Here is an 18,336-nt window from a genome sequence, read left to right on the forward strand (position 1 = left end):
TGCATGATATATTTTTTTGTGTACAGATCTTGCGTCTTGTAATGGCAATGTGACTGCTGTCATTGAGAAATATTGGCGATAGTGGCACCACACACGTTCCATAGTTAGATCAATTAGAATATGCATTTAAGCTGAAAGTAACCATTTTTAACATTTACTGAAATTTGTTCAAGTTCAAATATATGTCCTCATAAATGGCTTTAGGGATTAGGTTTTATATAATGTCACCATATAGATCTTACAGTATATAAAATTAGTTATACACACAAAAAAAACTGATTTTATGTTTTAAGTTAAAAAAATCAAAACTGTTAAAATAACATATTAAAGATTTCATAATTACATGACTTTCTTACCTGTATTTTTGTCTTTTTCAACACAGTAACAATTATCATAAAATTCTGAAAATGTCACTGATAGTTCATATAGATATTCACATAAAGTATGAAGAAAGAGATCTTGAAGAATCACTGTTATTACTTCTGGAAATTTAAGTAACGTCTTCCCTAATTTCCATTCCTTTGGATGTTTTAAGTCTATTTTAGTAGTTTGTGCAGCTTTGTTTAACATATCTTTAGTAATATTTGCAGTTCTAGTTATAGACCTACATGGGACAAACAAAGATAGAGATTTTTAAGTACCGGGTGATTATAAAATAACGTCAAGTGTTCAGAGCCCTCTAGCGAGTAATGTATTGGACGAAACACACCAATATTCGGTAGACGTACATAGTGGAACATTGGGATTCGATTTAACGAAAAAAAAAAGTACCAAAAGTCCCCAACAGGGGAAATTTTGGCGCTGCCAAATTAATTTTAGTAGGCATGACTAAATGGCAAATGAGAGACAGCACACAACAATTTCATGATGTTTATTGTTAATAACAAAGGAGGTTCAATATGACCACCATTCTGATGTTCCAGGAACTGCATACGGTGCACGACATTTTCCTCAGTGGCTGGCAACATATCGGAATTGATTTGTCTCACGTGTAACGTTATTCAATCTTTCAAAGTTGGAATATCGGGTACATATTCTTGATACACAATGCTTTTAAGAAATCCCCACATTCCCCAGAAATCCTGCATGAAGATGGTCCAATCGAGACATCCTTTTTGCTGCAGTTGTGGAACCACAAAGTTCTGTAGCATATTAGCATAGTTGTTAGCATTGACGGAACAGGTCACTGGTCCATTTTGGTGATTTTCCTCGTAAAACTATGGATCAATGATAAAAGATTCTATAAATCCGCACCACACTGTGACTTAGGGCGAGTGGACAGGCATCTGCAGACACAAGTGTGGATTAGTTGCAGCCCAAATGCGACAGTTGCGTGTGTTAACATCGCTGTTCAGATAAAAGTGCACTTCGTCACTCCATAAAATCTGCCACGGCCATGCATCATCCACTTCCATGCACGCTAAGAATCTCAAAGATAAGTTGATTCGTGTGGTTGCATCACCAGGGCGCAATTCTTGAACATGACTGATTTTATAGGGGTAAAACTTCAACATCTGATGCAGGATTTTTCACACCGTTGTGTATGCGATATCTGTTTGCCAAGATATTGCTCGTGCACTGCTGGTACCCTGCACATTCGTCATCTCGTGTTCCACAATAGCAGTTACAATTTGTTGGCGATTGATTGGTTTGCGTCCCCTGCCTAACTTCACTGCAAGAATTCCAGTAGTTTCAAATCGGCGAATCAGTTTTCGTAAGTTTGTTACGCTAATCGATCCTTTTCTTAATTTTTCATACACCAAAAATCACGAAGACAAGCACTGGCATTAATGTTCTGCTGATAACAGAGTTTGACTAACAAAGCATGCTCACGTAAGGTAAGAGGCACCAAAAAGCAGTTCGTCTACGAATGATAAGAAATCTCACAGGCATTTCTTTCATTGCATGATCGCTCACAAGAAACGCGATAATGCAAATTAATGCATTTTACTCGGTAAACAGCGCCAAAATTTCCCCTATTGGCGACTTTTGGTACTATTTTTTTTTTCCGTTAAATCGAATCCCCACATTCTACTGTGTATGTCTACTGAATATTGGTGTGTTTCATCCAATACATTACTCGCTAGGGGGCTCTGAACATGTGATGTTATTTTATAATCACCCGGTACTTTAAAATTTTATATAAAGATGTAAGAGTTGGATTAATGCACCAAAAGAGTAATGGTAAATTGAAAATCATGTAAAAATATCTATACCATAAAATCTTATAGGAAAACTATAATCAAGATATCATGTGTACTCCACCAACTAAAATAACATGTCAGATTAATTCTAAGCATTTCTCAAAAACAAAAAATTTCTATATTTCTGGGAGTGATTGCTATTAAATAAATCTCTATTTATAACAGTATAGAGCATTCAGCTTCAACAGCATGTATAAGAGACAAACGGAACTGAATGCACTATACAATGGTATAGAGAATTCAGCTTCAACAGTATGTATAAGGGACCTCAATAAATGGAATTATGAAAGAACATCTTTATTATTTTATTTATATGTGGTTCCCACCCACAAAAGGTTACTGGTAAACCTATAGTACATTTGTACTGTGGGTGGACTAAGAATCCCCCCCACCTCATTTTTTAATCAATTTTATATATTTTTTGTAATTTTTATTTTACAAAATCATCCAAAAACTCTGCTCTAGAGATCAAACAAGGAACTTTGTTTAAGTCACTTCAGGCCTCCATTAAGCAGGGCAGTGGCCTCAAACTGGCTGGAAAAAACTCATCTCCCATCATTATAAAGATGTTTTCTTTATAAAAGTAATTTCACAGTTTCTCCAACGTTCATGGCAAAGATCTTGCTTAAATATGCTTGTCAAGTGATCTAAATCAATGTTAATATTTTTGATGACGATGGAAATAACCTATACAGAAAATGAAGACATCTTTATTGTATCTAATGCCAATTGTGCCTACTTGATGATTTGTATGTGGCAACAACACAAGTAAGTTCTTTTGTTGTTATTGTCAAAACTGTGGATTTGGCAAGAAAAGGTTGTTGATATATAGAAGGAAAACTGTAGGGAAAAGAACACAGAACCTTGTGAAACTGCAGTATTAATATAAAGATCCATCCACCATCACATATGCTTCAAAAGAGAAAAAGCTTGCAACCCAGTTGCAGAAGTCAGACAATATGGTGAGAGCTCACTTAATAGGCTTTTGTGTTAAACAGGATCAAATGCCTTAGTGATATTATGAGCACCTTTCATTCTCAAAACTTTTCCATGTCATTTGTCCAAAGGTAGGTGACAAGCAAGATCTCATCTCCTGTTTGTCAACGGTAGTAGAATCCATAGGAAACTGTTCATTAGTTGAAACTGAAATTCACAGTAAAGATATAACATCCTTCTCTTAATGAGTTATACACAGACTAATTTCTAGGTTGCATGATAAATACTAATGGAACCTATTAAAAGCACAAACTCTCAAAACAATTTACCGTGCCACTCGTTAGCAACTTAGAATATTTAGCTCACACTTTAAACCATTCCTCACTCTACAACTGAGCATACTGATAATGAGCTAGTGGCTGGAAGTTACTAAATTATAAGAGTAGACTGTTGCAGAGATGAAGCATAGGCCAAATATTAAGTTTCTAATGAGAGTGCAGATAATAAGTATTTAGGATCACCATTAAAATTTGCTGAGCATTTTCCATTTAATTTTTTTAATGGAAATATTAAATAAAATAAAATAAAAATCTATCTACAATAAACAGCAAAAATTGACTATAGGTTTAATTACTATAATAATAACAGTCACCATACAAGAATTCTCGTAGACAGGCTTATACGTTGGTTATACATTATTAAATCACTTAAGGAATTGAACAACATAGATACGAATATAAATTAAATTACACTTTAATAAATATCTCTGATATTTCGGCAACATCACGTTGCCATCTTCAAAAGGAACTTACAAAAAAAGGCACGTGCACGTAGGCACTACAACACAGAAACTGAAAATGAAGAGATGAAGCTATTGTCCTCCTAAAAGTCCTGATGGTGCCCTCTAGCAGGCTAAGTAAGTGTTTTTGGTCATTGGGTTGAAGGTCTGCTGATGTAAGCCTCCCAAATTTGGGGCAGTCGCATACAACCAAATTTGTTGAGGTTTGGAGAGTTTCTTAGGGCTGAGGCTGATTCCATAAATAGTCTTTTGAATTTGTATTTGCTACGATATATTACTGTAGCTTTCTTCCACCGTATTCTGTGGCGTGTATCCAGAGCATGGTCTGCAAGACCAGAATGGCTGTACTTGTGAAAACGGATGTAGTCCTTGTGTTCAGAAATTCTGATATTCGCTGTCCTGCCTGTTTGGCCAAAGTAAGACAGTTTAAAGCTGCAAGGGACCTGGTATACACCAGGCAGGTCTAGGGGAAGTGGTTGGTCTTTAGTGGAGTGGATAAGAGATGCCAATTTTCTGTATGGCCTGTAACAGGAGGTTAGATCATGTTTTTTTAAGATTTTGGTAATTTTTTCCGAGGTGCCTCAGATGTAGGGAATGGTGATGGATTTAGAGTAATCCTTGTTGTGGAGGGGGGGGGGGAAAGGGGGCTGTGGTTTGTAGGTTTTAATATTTTTTGGATTTTTTTGGGGGTAGCCATTGGCTGAGAAAGTGTTGAGGATGTGATTTAGTTTAGTGTTTAGGGCCATGTCGTTAGAACAGATTAGTTTAGCCCTGTTGTATGGTGTTTTCACCACTCCATATTGTTGTGTGTGTGTGTGTGGGGGGATTCTTGATGAATGTATCTGCCTGTATGGGTAGGTTTTCTATAAACTGAGAAAACCAAGGTTCCATCAGGCTGGTGGGTGACTAGTGTATCTAGGAAAGGGAGACTGTTGTTTTCCTCTTTTTCCAGGGTGAACTTGATTCTGGGGCATTGGTTGTTTAAGTGTGTTAAGAAGGAGAGGAGTGTTTCAGAGCCATGTGGCCAAATAGCGAACACATCATCAACGTAGCGAAGAGCCATATGGTTGGTTTTTGTGGGGCAGAGGCTAAGGCTTTTTCTTCAAAGGTCTCCATAAAGAAATTGGCCAAGGGTGGGGAGAGTAGTGAACCCATGGCTGTACCCTCTATTTGTTTGTAGAATTTTCCCTGCCAAACAAGAGTTCATTGTGAACTGAAATAGGGCTGAGATATCAGGAGAAAATTTAACTTGGATTAGCTCTAAAGTTTCCTTGAGTGGGACATTTGTGAATAAGGAGGAGACATCAAAGCTGACCATTATGTCAGTATGTTGGTGTGTAAGGTTTTCTATGCTGGCTTTAAAGTGGGCTGAGTTTTTTGTGTGTGATGGTGTGTTGCCAGTATAGTGTGTGAGCTCGTTGGCCAAATGTTTAGCTAATTTGTATGTGGAGGAATTAATGCCATCCAATATGGGATGTAATGGCATATTTTCTTTATGTATTTTTGGGAGTCCGTAAATACGGGGGGGGGGGGAGTATAGAGTTAAATGGCTTTAATCTGTTGGTAACTTCTACAGACCAAGAAGAGACTTTCTTAAGGAGCCTGTGAAGTTTTCGAATTTGTGAGTTGGTGGGATTGTATTCGATAGGAAGGTAAGTGGCCCGATCTAATAGAAGAGCATTAAGCTTACCTTTGTAGTCCTTTTGGTTAAGTACTACAGTTGCATTTCCCTTATCCTCTTTGGAACAGTAATACAGCTCCTAGAAGCTGTATTACTGTTCTACATTATGAGAGAAGAACAGTAATACAGCTTCTAGGAGCTACTATGTTTCACATTATGGGTAAATACCAAGAATAGTGATCAGAGCCTGCTCCAACCTTACTATGAGTTGCCTCAATGTTGCACTGCCAAATGGGTAAGTTGTTGCACTATCCAGGTATTTGCTTATGCTTGGAATCGCCGAACTTTATATAGTTTCTGTATTCGGCATGAAACTCTTCAAGTTTCTTATTCAGCTATGAAACAATATGGGATGTAACATCCCTTAACTTAAATAAGTTCGTGTCGCTGAATTGAAGCCTTTGGCTCTTCATATAATTAGTAATAAAAATTCTATTTTAAACTGTGATTTATTATTATTTATATAGGCACTATATAAATAATAATTCCATGGAGTCAAAAGACTCATGTGTTAATGGATAGAGTGGGAGACCTGCTCTATCCATTAACACAATACCTATACACACAACACATACATCTCCTGAAACCTATTCACTGCTGAGGGCACTCATAACCACCTCTGGCAATCCATTCCACTCGTTCACCATGTAAAGAACCTACTCCACTCATCCTTATTAACCACTCTTAGTCAACTTTCAGGTGTGACCTCCCCCCCTGTTTTACCCCTACTTCCCATGCACTGAAAAATCTATCACATCCCCCTCTCCTCTGCCTGTCAGCTAAACTCTGCAACCCACACACTCACAATTTATCCTCATAGGGAACATTCCACAGACTTGTCACTAGCTTGGTCAATCATCTCTGAATCCTCTCCACCACCTCCCACTCCTCAAGAAACACAAGTGACCAAATCTATGAACAATAGTCAATATGTGGCCAAACTATAGCCTTATAAAGAGAGATAATAACCTCGCTATATTTACTAGTCAATGTGTTTTTCAGCATCCAAGTAATCCTCTGAGCTATTTCTCCAACTCTTGCAATATGTCCTCTGAATTTCAAATCTCTATCCACTATCACCACAGATCCCTAGCTTCATCAATTTCCTGTAAACTAGTACCATCAATATGATACAAAGTGCGTAATGTTTTCATCCCAAAGTGCATTATCTTATATTTCACAATATTGAATTCACAACCATTGTCCTTTGCCCACACTGCCAATTTATTTAAATCATCCTGTAAGATATCTACATCACCTTTATCAGCTATTGCCTTCCCTAGTTTTGCATTATTGGCAAACAGCTGAATGTCCCCCTTCAAATCTTGTTCTATATAATTAATGTACAAATTAAAGAGTAGTGGTCTTTAATTTGTACATTAATTAAAAGTACAGAGCCCCAGGGCACTCCACTAATCACCTTCATTTGCTTCGATTCCACTCCACCATACACCACCCTCATGTCTATTAGCCACCCCCTACCCATGCCACCAGCCTCATATCCATTCTCATTTGCTCCAACTTATGTAATAGTTTTCCATGTGGTAATCTGTCAAATGCCTTTGCAAAGTCCAGCAATATTATGGTGTAGCCATTTCCTTTATTCAATTCTGCTGTCACCTTATTATAAAATGTAAATAAATTACTGAGGCAGGACCTACCTTTTACAAAACCATGCTGTCCCCTATAAAGTATCATATTCCTATCCACCCATTCCTTTTACTTTTAACTTTTCCAATACTTCAGCCACCACTCCAAAGATACTAATTGGTCTGTAATATTCTACTTCTGTCTTCGAGCCACCTTTATGTAATGGAATTATCTTACCCTCTTTCCACTCCATTAGAACCTTGCCAGAGCTGAGACTTAGATTAAACAACTTTGCCAGAGGCAATGTCAATTCACTTACACATTCTTGTAGCAACAAGCACACATACCATCCAGCCCACACTGTATTCACATTGATATTTTTCAATTGTACTGAGTATCTCAATGCTCACATGTGACTGTCACTTCAGTAACTGCCAAGTCACCACCTGGATGATATACCTTGCAAGGTGATCACTTAGTAACTGAACTATTTCATCCGCTTCTGTCACTTTCCTACCATCAGCAGTGAGTAAAGTTATCTTTCCATAATAATTCTTTCTCTTACTTGCTATGTAGCAAAAAAACTCTTTTGCATTTACTTTAGCCTGCTTAGCTAATTTTCTCTCGAAATCTGATTTAGCATTTCTTACCATAATAGTTATCTTTCTTGCTTGTCTTGCTTGTACTTTATACAACACATGCTGATCACCTTGTCATCTATATTCCTTCCATAATGCTTTATTTTCTTGCAGCTCCTGCTTTATATTGCTAGCATCCACTTAATCCTTACTCAGTCTCCTGCTCCTGGGTATGCACTCTGATATTGCCTCACTCAAACAATTCTTGACTACTTCTCATGCACTAATGTTCATTCCATGTAGTTTCTTATGCCATGGCACTGCTCCAAGTTACTTCCTAAGTTTGTCATAACCTCTAGCTTTGTAGTTCTGCAACCCTTTCTTGACTGAAATTTCCACATGTTGAGCAACCTCCCAGAACAAGACTGCATGGTCCCTTTCCCAAATCAGAAATACAGTTGCTACTGCAGTAATAGATACATCTTCTGATGCAATTACCAGATCCAACACTCTCAAACTCCATCACATGCTGTTTCAGTTAACTATCCCTTAGTAACTGTATAAATTCCATTTCCACTTTGCCATTTCCTCCTTCCAATCTATATCACCATAGTTGAAGTCTCCCATGATAATTGCTCAGCAAAATTATCATGAGAGACTTCACTCATTGTGCTAATCTGCTGATGCATGTTGTCCACAATTTCTTTTGGACCCCCTAGGTATATAGCAGCAGCCAACAATATATTCTGTCCTATTGACCTGTATTTCACACTAGACAGCCTCAAATGAACCATTTCCATCAGATCTGCACTTTCCTTAAAACTTCTATTTTTGTTAGTAGATGTTCTTCAGCTATCAGTAATAATATCCCTCTTGCTTATTTCTTCTGTCTTTTCTGAAAATACAATATCCATTACATTCTATCCCTGTAACTACATCATTCTCTGACAACCGGGTCTTGCTGATGCCAACAATTTTTGGCCAAGTTGAACTGACCAATGCTAAATCTCTTCTCCTTTATTTCTGATGCTTCAAGTATTCGTGTAAATGCATTCAATCCCCTTGGGCCCACAGTTACCCTTACACAATGTCATTACTGCCCATTCATATTCGAAACATGGGAAACTGCACCCAGCTCTTCATAATCATTCCTGCACTCATACTTATCTATCCCAAGGATGGCTAGACACATGCTTGATTGCTTCCCCAAAAATACCTCTAGTTTCCCTGGTTTTGTACTTCCAATCTCACTGCAAGCACCTAACTCCAAAACCATTTAAGTGCAGTCCATCAGGTATATACAGGCCCTTGCATCCATCAAATTCATTCCACACATCTGTAAACTGCACACCATTCCTCCTGCATGATCTTGTCACTGACAATCATGGCCTTTCTTCTCAATTCTATCCTATCATACCAAGGCAGCAGACTCACAATCTTTCCTTTCTTACTCTTCATGTTTGCTTCTTCTAACAACTCTTTCATATCTTCTCTCATTGCATAATGAGAATCATTTGTGATTCTCATTATGCAATTTCAAATCATTTGTGCCTGCCAAAACAATTAATTTGTTTGCTTCTTTCTTCTGCAAAACGGCAATCAATGTCTTGATCGCAGTTTTTCTTGTACACATCGGTGCCATAATGAAAAATATTTTTGAAAGAACATTGCATAATAATAGTTGACTAACCAACATAATCAAAAATAAACAAAATACCGCCAATTATATATAACAATAACACTAATATCTACTAAAAAATAATGACTTATCTGAGCAACATATGTATGGAAACTGCTACTAAGGATGATGCTAGTGACCTCCTCACTTAAATTTATGACTTGGCCTGCTACAGTGCTGCCTTCTTCCCTACTGCAAACAGTGCTTACTTATCTCTTATTCATCTCTGTAACTTAATTGTTGTCCTTCTGTATATACATCAGGAATTTATTATTTGCAATGAAAATAATTAGCCGAAGTCTTGGAATGATTTATGTCAAGGGAAGAAAAATTATGTGGATTAAATGTTTGCGATTCCCCTTCTTTTTTATTTTATATTTATTACATTTATTTTAAATCATATTGGGTTTGTTTTGTAAGAATGTCTATGAATCTATCTGTCATTATAAATGCACAATAACAGAACTGTCCTTGGGGAATAGATTTTAATAAAGAATTATAACACTGGAGGAAAACTCATGTTAAAAATATTAATTATTACTTAATTATATTATCAATAATGTTTCTATTTAGGATGAAGATCAAAAGAAAAAGCTTAAACCTTCTTTGGCATCCACCTAGATTGTATGGTCTTCCCAAAGTTCATAAACCAGGTATTCCATTAAGACTAGTCGTAAAACTGTGTAGGATGTCCCACTTATAAAATTTCTTAATTTTTATCTAATTTACTTGTTACTTCAAATTGAAGAACTGCTACTTATATAAAAAAACATTGAATTAAAAAAAAAATTCCGACATTTCAGATATTATGATTAGGTTAGATGTTGTATCCTTGTTTAATGAATTACTTCAACAAGAATTTCCTACAGATACTGTTAAACTATTTGATTTTTTAATACATTCTGGTTATTTCTCCTTTAAAAACAAATTATATCAACAAATCAAAGGGACAGCCATGGGCAATCCTATTCCTTCTACCATTGCCTACTTCTTCATGGAACACTTTGAACAACATATTTTTGATGACATTTCACCTAGACCTACTCATTGGTTTGGATATCTGGATGATATTTTTGCAATTTGGAATGGCTCTTCCTATTAGTTGCAGCAGTTTCTTTCTAAATTAAATGCACTTCATCCCAGGATCTAAGGACATTTACTCCTTCTAAGGGAAATCCCTGAGAAAAGTAAATAAGCAATTAGCCATTTTAGATCTTTTAATTCTTCATGAACTAGATGGTAGCTACATTTTCAGTTTTTCGAAAGGAGACTCATACAGGCCATTATATCTATACTGAATCTCATTGCTATCCTAGTCAAAAGGCAGGAACTATTAAAAACATTAGTACATTATGCCCATTCTTCAGATGAACTGTTACAGAAAGAAATACATCTTAATTCAACCTTTTTTTTTTATCTAATAGTTTTAAGGATTCTTTCATCAAAAGTGCTTTTAATAGCTATGGCATCTCTACCTCTTCAAATACAGAAGAAATAAAATCACTGAATATTTTTTGCCTCTTGCCACATCAGAAAAAACTCAACCTTTCTTGCTTCTCTTAAGAGCAAGCTTCCACTCTAAATTATCCAGGCATCTACCAGATTCCTTGCTTTTGTGGATTATCTTATTTCAAACAGACAGGAAAATCTGCTTTTATTCAGCTAGAAGAAATCAAGTCTTATATTAAATACCATGAGCCTGAACAGTCTGGACTTGCATTTAAATTCATGGGAACACAATAAGAGTTCTTCATAAAAGTTGTTTCCTCATAGAATGGCTTTATAAAGAAACGTGTGAAACTTCATGTTCCTAACTTTATATTGTCTAAATATATATATATATATTTAGACAATATCTAAATATATCTATATATCTATACAATATCTATATATATATATATATATACATATTTAAATAAGTTAGGAAATTATTAACTTTTTATAGGCAAAAAAATTCTATGTTAATAAAGTTTTTTATGTGAGTTTTCCTCTGGTGTTATAATTCTTTTCAATATGCCAACTCACGTATTTCATTATTGAAACAAATTGATTTTAATGAAACTTTGTATTTGGAATCTTGACTAAATATTATTAATATTTGGTTTCAAGTTTAGTTTCAGTTAAACAACTTTTAGTATGTTAATGCAAAAACTTGTTGCTCGTGAAGGGTTTCATGTAAGATATGCAGTATGTACCCAGTAAATAGATTTTTTCAGGTTAATTCCTGAGTTTTGCAACAGACTGTGAACCTTAAACAGGTGCAATAGTAACAAAACCAGCATATTCTTTATGGATAGAATCCATATTTGTGAAGCACATGAATTCCAAACATTTCTCAAAGTTTTAGTATTTTATTTTTTTATATAGTATTTTAGTATATTTTAGTATTTTACTTCAAAAACAATCAATTTCTTTATCCATATGTAACATTATTTTTCTCTTACTGAGAGAAGTTCTTTTACACTTGCAAAATGAACAGTTAGAACAAAATGATTCTTATAAATTATATTTAAGCATAAAATATTATACCTGATTCTAGTGAGAGCATAAAGAAGATACACAGCAGTATTGCCTCGATCATCCAGCATCTGAAACATATCAATAACAGAATAAACATATCACACCCACATTTCTTGCACCCCCCCCAACCAAATTAATGCAGAAAAAAAAATTTAATTTAAACTGCATGTATGAAAACTTCCCATTTTAATAAGTGCATCAGTTTCCTGCATAGTGAATCCTGTTCTTTTGCCCTGTCTTTTATGCTTGATAAAAGATAGTACACAAGAACAGAATAGAATATACTTGTTATTATCTCATTATTACATAATTAATTATTAGATATGGACCTCAATCATTTGCTAAGATGATGAGAGCCAGCATTGTTTATATAATTTTGGAACGCTAATTAGCAAAGTTTTGGGTTATATTTAATTACACTGTTGAATTTCTTACTTGATACTTTTATCATAATGTCATAATGCTGAAATCGTAATTTGCTAATAGCATATCAGCAACAACATACAGCAGTATGTAGTTGCTTATACTTCATTTGTTTATGAAGTTTTTCAGATCTGCTCTTCCAGATCACAATAGCTGCTTGATTGATTAATGGTCAATAAATTAGTCTATGCAGAAAATATGGTCACTATCTTCTCTTGAACCCAAAAGCTATCAAGGCTTGGAAAATATTCCAAACTTCTCTATCAGGTAACCTTTTAGATACTTTAATCAGATACTAACTATTAACTGAAAATATCTAATGAATAGTAATTTTTTTCTCTTTTCATGATCATTTCAAAATATGTATCCTCAAGGGATTTATATGATGTCATAATCATAGTACTATATAATTAAGTTTTCACTATTACTAACTTGCTATAAACAGTGGATCAATGGATCAAAGCCTTTTGGAAGTTCAACTTCTGATAGTTAATTTCAGAAGAAGATGTCTCTGCTTTACTGATTTACATAAAATAGGAACATGGAATGTAAGAAGCATGTATCAAGGAAAACTGGAACTAGTAAAGAAAGAAATGAGAATTCGAGTTCAGATTTTAGGAATCAGTGAACTGAGATGGACAGGAATGGATCACTTTGATACTGATGATTTCATGATGTATTATTCTGGACAGGAAACCTTTGAAGAAATATAGTAGCATTCATAGCTAGAAAAGAATACAGAAAATACATTTTGGATTACAACTCAGTGTGCGATAGAATAATTCATATCAGAATAAAGGAATATCCAGTGAATGTTACACTCGTTCAGGTGTATGCACCCACTACAGATTTCAAGTGAAGATGAGGTCAAAGAATTTTACAGCAGCATTCAACAAGTAGTTATACGGTATTGATAAAACAGATTTTCGCTTGATGTTAGGTGACTGGAATGCATAAGTGGGAAAAAAAGAAGAACGAGGCATCAATGGAAAATTTGGTTTAGGACTGAAGAATGAAGCAGGAGAAAGAATGTTGGAGCTTTGTGTTGAGAACAGGTGCTTTATTGCAAACATTTGCTTTCAATGAGATAAAAGAAGATTGTACATATGGAATTCACCAAATGGAGAATACAGAAATCAGACAGATTATATTGTTGCCAGCAGAAGGTGGAGAAGTGCTATCCAATCAGCAAAAACACTACTTGGTGCAAACTTTGAGAGAGATCATGAATTACTGATAGCTGAAGTTAAATTGAAATTTAAGGGCTAAGAAGAAACAAAAGGACAGTATCAGATTTGATTTAAATCATATAAATGAAGCATTTAAAGTAAAAGTCAGAAAGAAATTAAAAAGTTTGGAGAAGACAGGAAGAGATTTAGAAGAACTGTGGGAAGAAACAAAATGTACAGTCACAGAAGGAGGTAAAGCAACAAGAAAGAAAGAAAGATTGTAAATTGTTAGAAAAAGCTTTTCAAATAGCAGAGGATAGAAAAAAAATGAAACTTCGGAGAAACAAAGAAAGGGTTAGACAACTGAGTGCACATTTCTAGAAACAAGCTAGGAAAGATAAGGAAAAACATCTAAACAAAGGGTGCAAGGAAATTGAAGAAAGCAATATTACAGGAAGAAAATGATCTATTTAGAAATTGCCGGCCTGGTTGGGCGAGTGATTAGCATATCCACTCTCCAGCCAAAAGGCTGCAGTTCAAATCCCGCCATGGGCATGGATGTTTGTGAAAATACTAATGGTTGTGGTGGTCAGTAGATGGCATTAGTGTAGATGATGGATTGAGTGGCAGAAGCAGACAGTTGTGGAGTGGGTGCCCTCTCCAGTGAATCCAAAGACACCTCTAGGGAGTCTTTGGACTCCCTGCAGGTGTTATGTAATAATAATAATAATAAAATAAAATTATGTTACAGGAAAGTTTATCCCAAGATTAAAAGTTGTAAAAAAGTAATTTGGGAAAATGTTTGAAGAAGAAGAATCAGCGAAAAAAAGATGGCAAGAGTATATAGAGTATTTGCAGAAGAAAGATAATAATATTCAAGGAGAGAATCTGTTGAGGAACATATGATAATGAACAACAATAAACAGTGGATGTGATAACTACAAGAACTAGAATCACAGAAATACATAATGCAGGGATAAAGCTCATAGATTTATTTCAAGGAATTAGATTACCAGGAAAAACAGTAGTTGTTGTTATGTGCCATCCAGTCGTTTTCAACTTTTGGTGATCTTGTGAACAAAGGCTCTCCATCTCACTCAGCCTCGTCTTCCTTTCAACAATTATGAGTTCAAGTTGGTGAGTTCCTTTATACATTAAAGATACCAAGAAATTATATACTTGGTTTTAATTCTTTACCATAGGAATCAAAACTATGTTTTGTGCATGAAATATGTCCATGTCTGAGCTACTTGTATATAGAGGCTAATGGCTTCACAGTACTTGCTTTAGTATGTATCCCATAATGCAAAGCACACATCCTTTTGGATGTGTAAAATGCTATGCATAATGGGAAGGGCCACTACCCAGACCTGGGAGAGATAGCAAGGTTGAAGTAATGCAGAAGTCATATATATCTCATATACAAGTAGCCAAAATGTGCTAGACCTTATTAATAAAAATCTCTGGACAAGAGAAAGATGAAAAAAAACGCTGAACGTTTTTTTTACCTTGGTTCTATTGTACATTAAAGATACCAAGAAATTATATACTAGGTTTTAATCCTTTACCCAAGGAAGCAAAAAATGTTCATGTCTAAGCTACTTGTGTAGAGAGGCTAATGACTTCACACAGTAGCACACTCAGGGTTTAATCTTGGTGGGGTGCAAGTTGAGTAGACGATTTGAGAATACACACTACGCATTGCATACGACCTATGACTGAGCATCTGCAATGATCGCTAATTCATAAGCAGTACAGAAATAGAAGATCTGACACAACATAAATAAAAAAAAAAAAGAATTTTATTAATTAGGAAAAGATTTTTAGAAAATTTTCTAATGTTTTTTCCCCCTGTTTCTTTTTTTTTTTGGGGGGGGGTCCCCTCGCCCCCCCTCCACATCACATGGTATTTGTATTATAGGATGCAAACTAAGGTAAAAGACTGAGTGTTTGTACCACCAATACCAGCCAATTTGGATGAGCTAATGAATTACTGCTGCCATTGCTGCAGTTATGCCAGATATGCTCTGCCGCGTGGCAGGAAATTGATTACAGATGCAGAATTACTGGAGACAGTCATATTGAATGTTAACTGTCCATGTTGAAACTTCAAGTGTTATGCTACTTTTGCACGGTAATAAAAATTATTCATCTATCACTATTTACCTTCTGTTGTCATTCAAAGTTGTATATACCATTTTGAAACAGTCTGTATTTGTGTTATTTGTAAGTTAAAGATTGTTATTTTGGTTATAAAGTGCATGAAGACTCAATCTCTTAATGGGTTTAGTGATAAAAGGATTAATTTAGAAGATAACATGTTTTATGTGATATTCAGGGATACAAATCTGTGTGTAAGTTAAATTTGGAATTTAGTTTTGTTTAGTTTTCTTTGTTTTGAAATCAAGATTTAAACCACTTGGAGTATGAGGGATTAAGTAAAAATATATACTCCTTCTCCCTCAGAATGCAGTTTGATGTTTTCCATGTTCCTGCCCATTTTCACAGTTTGTCCTCTTACTGCTGCTTTTCAAACCAAATTTATTAGAGCAGTTATTCAATTCAATTAAAGTACAATGGATATATGATCAATTTTCATGTAGCAAACACAGCACCAGAACAAACTTACTCACATATACCAAACTACTGAAAAGTCCCACAGGTACAATGCTATGCTAAAGAAATCCATAATAACAAACCATTCCTGTAACCTAACGAGTTTGTTATAATGACAGTCAACAGTATTTAAGTATAACCATGTCTGCATAAAGTAAATAACTGATTAATAACTCTAATTTTGATATCAGGTTTAATTTCACTTCCCTTTGTAATGCAATCAATATGCATATCATGAATTGTAGAAAGCAAAGTGAACAACCTTTCTTTACACCAGATTTTACTTCCCCTTGTAATCTATTATTTCTAACTGCTGAAACTACACTGAAGTATAGGATATGTATTGCACTGCGTAATGATCCATTTGCACCATACATTATAGCCTTCCAAAGACTTTTTCTTGCATCTTTTCATATGCTTTACAGATTCTTTTACATCATAGTGCAGCTAATAGACGAAAACGAATCAAACAATGGCAGACAAGATGTTACTGTTTCAGGAATTTAATGTGAGGAACATCATGAGATGTAGTGTGTGTGTGTGTGTGTGTGTGTGTGTGTGTGTGTGTATGCATGCGCACATGATATATGAGGGGTTTTGAAAAGTAAGGTAACACTTTTTTTTTTCTCATGGATGTTTAATAGTAGAAAATTGAAATTCAATATCAAGAAATAAGTAAACATGCCCTACTTCTCCACAAATTCTCCAAATTTATTGATGCACTTGTCCCAATGACAGATCAGTTTATCAATACCAGTACTGAAGAAGTTCATGCCCACAAACACTTTTCCAGAAGACATTTCACTACACAAGGAAGTTGACAGTGTGAAGTGAAATGTCTTCTGGAAAGGTATTTGAAGGGTGGGCTGAAAAAATGGAAATCTGAAGGTACTAAGTCTGGGCTGTAGCAATGATGTGGCAGAGTTTCCCAATGATTACAGTGCAACTTACAAGTGGTGTGTGTGTGTGTGCGCGCGCGTGTGCACATGCAGTGCTGTCATGCACGAAAATCATGCTGTCGGGAGTCCTGGTTATTTGCATCAAATGTTGGCTTCCAGTTTGTTCAGCGTTGCACACTGCACTGATTGTACCTCTTTTTGGCAAGAAGTCCACCAACCGAATGCCTTGGCGATCCCAGAACACTGTGGCCATGACTTTTCAGATAGAGGGAACAGTTTTGAATTTTTGTGCACAGAAGATTGTGGATGTTTCCAGGTCACAGAGTCGTATCTGCTCATTTCACTTGCCGGTCTACAAAAACGATGCCCTTAATGTGTGAAATGGTGTCTTCAGTCTTGCTTGATGGAAATCTGAAGGTATTTTTAATCTTCCAATGTCACCCCAGCCTGCTTTAAATTCATTACACCAAAAAACACCTGCTTTTTTGACATCATCATTTTGCCATACGCAGCAACAATTCACAGTGAATGTCACTTGGTGAAGTTCCTTTTGCTTGCAAAAAACGAATAACTTCATGGACACTTGGTAGCCACCATATTCTTTCTGAATGTTATTAATGAGTCTATCTGTCCACTGTGTTTTATCTCATTTCTTTTCATCATTATTAGAAAAAAAATTGTGTTACCTTACTTTTTTGGAAATTCCTCATATTTGTTACTGAAAGTGAGTGATGGCAGTTTATGAAAAAAAAGATGCAGAAATGTAAATGTCAGAAGTGTGGATTGGAAGAGTAAATGGTAAAGAAGCAATGACAGATGAAGAGAACAGCAAGGTGGCTTTAATAAGTCAAATAGCATGTTTGTGTGGATTCTTTCACAGGACAAAGTGTAAGCAAGAACATCTGGAAGTGGTAGACAGTGCATTTAAAGTTACTTGATGTTACATAAAAGCCAATAAGACTAACTATATATTTAGTCGAGGAGAGTGCTAAAGTACTACCACATCATCCAAATTTGAACTGACTGTGTTAAATTTGGGAAAGATTGATAAGAGCTAGCATAAGCATGTTTTATGACTCATTTTTGTAATTCATGTTTTGAATGTAGTTAAGTCTTTCTCCCTGATGATGTCCCTGTAATACTGATGAAATATATTGAAGTTACTGAATAAAATTCTATTTATTTTTTGTTGTATGCGTAAGCCGTGATGTTTTTTAAACATGTAAACAATATATATATTTTT

At 35.3% G+C, this 18,336-nt stretch overlaps 1 protein-coding gene across 1 annotated transcript in view; it reads right to left on the reverse strand.

Annotated features, from left to right (window-relative positions):
* ArgRS (arginine--tRNA ligase-like protein) overlaps positions 1-18,336 on the reverse strand; it is a 222,651-nt gene that overhangs the window by 6,336 nt on the left and 197,979 nt on the right. The window contains exons 12-13 of the mRNA XM_090395884.1: positions 11,996-12,054; positions 357-604 (exon numbers count right to left, since the gene is read on the reverse strand). Of these exons, the coding sequence (XP_090252010.1) occupies positions 357-604; positions 11,996-12,054 (307 nt within the window). The remainder of the gene's footprint in view (positions 1-356; positions 605-11,995; positions 12,055-18,336) is intronic.

This window comes from Typopeltis vanoorti, chromosome 7, assembly GCF_054136105.1.
Source record: "Typopeltis vanoorti isolate ZY-2024b chromosome 7, IOZ_Tvanoo_1.0, whole genome shotgun sequence".
NCBI classification, from domain to species: Eukaryota; Metazoa; Arthropoda; class Arachnida; order Uropygi; family Thelyphonidae; genus Typopeltis; species Typopeltis vanoorti.